Source organism: Oenanthe melanoleuca, chromosome 9, assembly GCF_029582105.1.
Source record: "Oenanthe melanoleuca isolate GR-GAL-2019-014 chromosome 9, OMel1.0, whole genome shotgun sequence".
NCBI lineage: Eukaryota > Metazoa > Chordata > Aves > Passeriformes > Muscicapidae > Oenanthe > Oenanthe melanoleuca.
This window is the reverse complement of record NC_079343.1, coordinates 1365513-1368819: the sequence shown is the minus strand read 5'-3', so window position 1 is coordinate 1368819 and position 3307 is coordinate 1365513. Positions and strand designations below refer to the sequence as shown.

The following is a 3307-nucleotide window of genomic DNA, read 5'->3' as shown; positions in this document are numbered from 1 at the left end:
AAGGAGCAAAGAACTAGAGTTCCTTTTTGCTGATCTTAATCTCACTCAAAGAGATCTTAACCTCTCAAACCACAGCAAGGGAGAGTTTACCTGTGAAATACTCAGGGGGATGACTTGATCTGCAGGACAGAAACTTTGCTCTGTTGACAAACAGCTGACAAATCTAAAAGGGAGCAGCATGAAAGTCAGCAACTCGTGCAGGAAAGACACTGGTTTGAAGTAAAACTAAAGAGCAGTAGGAGGAAGTAATTTCTGGGTGCTGACAGAAAGTTCTCTGGCAGACTCTGTTTACAGGTTCCATTTCCTGTCACGGAACTGGCTGGAGGAAGGGATCTGATATTCCTGGGCATTTGCATTTTTAAGTGACTACAGCACTGCAGAAACCAATGAGCACCTTCCTAGTCCTTATCAGGAGAGTCTGAGGGCAGGATCAAGCCAGAATGTTTCCTCTAAAGAAGATAATTACTTTGTGACCCCTGCTCAGAGTGCCTGCCTCGACACTTTTAGTCCCCTCTTTGCAGAGGAGAATCCAGCTGCATGTTTCCTGTAAGCCCTGTCTCTGCTGTGGTAAGTCTGGCTGATTTACACTCATCTTTCTACTAAAGACTTAATCTTTTTCTAGAAACAGCCCATTGGAAGCTGCCTGCCTGCAGCTTTTAGACAGCTTTTAGAAGGGCCAGAGTTACAGTCCCTTTTTGCCCAGGGTTGGTGGGAAAGGCTGCAGGATGGCAGTGACTGCATGGGATCTTCACATTAATAAATGTGGGGGACCCCTCTGTTCTTGGCTCCCCGACATCTCTTATGATAACTTGATGCAGGAAACAGGATCCACATAGTTGTTTCCACCTCACCATCCAAGAAACCCTAAAATCAGGGTCAGCTCCCTTGTTCCTGCAAGACCAAGAGATTGAATCTCTCCAAGGGGATGGTGCAGTCACCTACTCTTTCCAGCCTAAATTACAGGACAGCACAGTCTGGGGTTACAGATAACAGTGCAAGTGAGGCTTGGACACCAGGAATCCCTATCTCCCCTTGAGGTACAACCTTGCCCCAAAATCACTGGCACTGAGCAGCTCCATGCTACCAGGAGCTGCAATTCAGCACACAGCAGTCCAAGAGGGGAAGAAAGTATTTCCAAGACTGGACTCATAGAGACCTTATTAGCCTTTGTTCTATGTCTTCTATATGATCTCCATCCTTCCTTGTGGTGATTTTCTTCTCTTCCAGCATACCTGGAGATATGAATGATACCCATGGCAATGGCAATATCAGTGCTACTGTGGAACTGTTCCAGCTCATCATGTACACCCCCACTTTTATCTTGGGATTGCTGTTCAACATAATGGCTCTGTCCTTCCTGTTTTTTAAGGTTAAAAAGCTGTCAGAGTCTACAGTCTACATGATAGCCCTTATATTCCTGGATACTTTGCTGCTGTTTACTCTTCCTTTTAAAATCATTTCCTACCACCTTCAGGACAACTGGAACTTGGGGTCTGTGTTTTGCTCCACCTTGGAGAGTCTCTACTTTGTGAACATGTACGGCAGCATCCTCATCTCCCTGTGCATCTGCGTGGACCGGTACATCGCTATCCGGTTCCCTTTCGTGGCCCTCACCCTCAGGTCCATCAAGAAAGCTGCCATGGCCTGTGCTCTCATCTGCCTGGGCACCTCTGTGGGGACAGTCTCTACTTTCCAACTGCATGGGAAGGGCCACAACATCTCATCCTGCTTCCACAACTTCTCCAAGAGCACGTGGGAGAACGCAGGGCTGTTCAGCACCTTGCAGATCATCTTCTTTGGCAGCCTGGCAGCCATGACTTTCTGCACTGCCCAAACTGTCCGGTGCCTGAGGAGGCACAGGAACCCAGACAACCCCCAAACACACAGCTCCAGAGCAGAGAGGATCGTGGTGACAAACCTGGTGGCCTTTTTGGTGTGTTTCACACCTTACCACGTGGCATACTTCATGTACTTTTTGGTGAAGAACAACATCATCCACATCAGTTTTCAACAAGTGCTACGAGACACTGTTCAGGTCACCCTCTGCTGGGCAAACCTGAACTGCTGTCTTGATGGGGTGTGTTATTATTTTGTTTTAAAGGAGTCCTTAGAGGAGCCATTGCGAAACAGTGAAAAAAGAGCCATGCAAAAGCCTTGATTTATGTATTGTGTGCTCATGGCTTGGGATGATGTGTGGAGAGGCTTTTGTGGAACTGAACTTCTTGCCTAAGCAGTTTGCTTTAAATATTCATGGCTGAAAATATTTCCTAAAAACCAGAACTGTTCCTAACTTTTTTTATTTCTTTCCATAATGTTTTCTGTTATTATTTATGGATAAAAAGAAATTTAATTGTCCATATAAACAGTGATGCATATTTCCTTGGATGTAATTCTTCTTTACTTTGAAAGGAAAAAAATGTTTTTATATGTTTATATGTGGTGGCATATTTCAGCTTCCCTGTCCACACTGTACCTGCAAACCTTTCTCAAAACTTTGGTCACTACAGATTTGGTTTGTTAAGAAACAAAGACTTGAAGCTTAAAAAAAACTTTAGACTAAATTGTGTTGCCTCCCCTGTGCTGGTCATGTATGCTTGTCCTCACATACATGTGCCTGTTGGGTTAAAGTTGCACATGCTGTTTAAAAAAGAAAATAATGACTGTAACTCTAAATGCAAAGGCAGCTTTAGCTTCATGGGTACAGCAAGATCTCCATGTCATTCCTCCACTGCTTGACTTGCTCTGCAGGGTGCAGAGTCACTTGTTTTAGTGACAGCTGCTGTGACTACCTCATCACACATCTAACTGATGCTGCCACTGGCTCCAATCCCACACAGCACACATTAATTGACTCCCCCAGTTCCAGGCTTCCTCACCACCTCCTCTGCTGCTTGCAGGCTTTTCACATCTGTTCCTTCCTGCTTGGTTACAAACATAGTTTCACGAATAGAGCCAAACCAAACAAGAGCATGGAAAAAAATCCCCATGTCCAATGTAGGGGCAAACACGTGAACCTGAAGGAACCACCCCCACCTTGTGGGGGGATAAGATAAGAGCAGCCCTGATTCCTAAAGCAGTAGCCTGAAACACACAGAGCCCTGGGGGAAAGCAACCTTTTGGACCTCAGAGCAAGCTGAGCACTACCATTCCCCAAGCAAACAGGCAATAAAAAAACTGACATACCAGTCAGTTCCTTCTTATCAGCGCTCCCAGGGGCAGATAAACCCAGACAAGGAGCATCCTGCCTGCAGAGAGGCAGCTGCTGCTCTGGGCCACCCCCACTGCTGCCTGCCACACTGTCCATCAG

The 3307-nt window shown here is 46.0% G+C and overlaps 1 protein-coding gene across 3 annotated transcripts; it reads left to right on the top strand.

Moving 5' to 3' along the window:
- The first annotated feature begins 251 nt into the window (after positions 1-251).
- LOC130256789 (G-protein coupled receptor 55-like) lies at positions 252-2375 on the top strand. 3 transcript variants are annotated; one of them, XM_056498771.1, is made up of 2 exons: positions 252-567; positions 1475-2375. In XM_056498771.1, exons 1-2 carry the CDS (start codon positions 538-540, stop codon positions 2156-2158), a joined length of 714 nt encoding a protein of 237 aa, XP_056354746.1. In that variant the 5' UTR covers positions 252-537; the 3' UTR covers positions 2159-2375. The 3 variants fall into 3 exon arrangements, with proteins under 3 accessions (XP_056354746.1, XP_056354745.1, XP_056354744.1); XM_056498770.1 differs by having other exon boundaries at positions 1370-2375; XM_056498769.1 differs by having other exon boundaries at positions 255-567; positions 1228-2375.
- Positions 2376-3307: the final 932 nt, after the last annotated feature.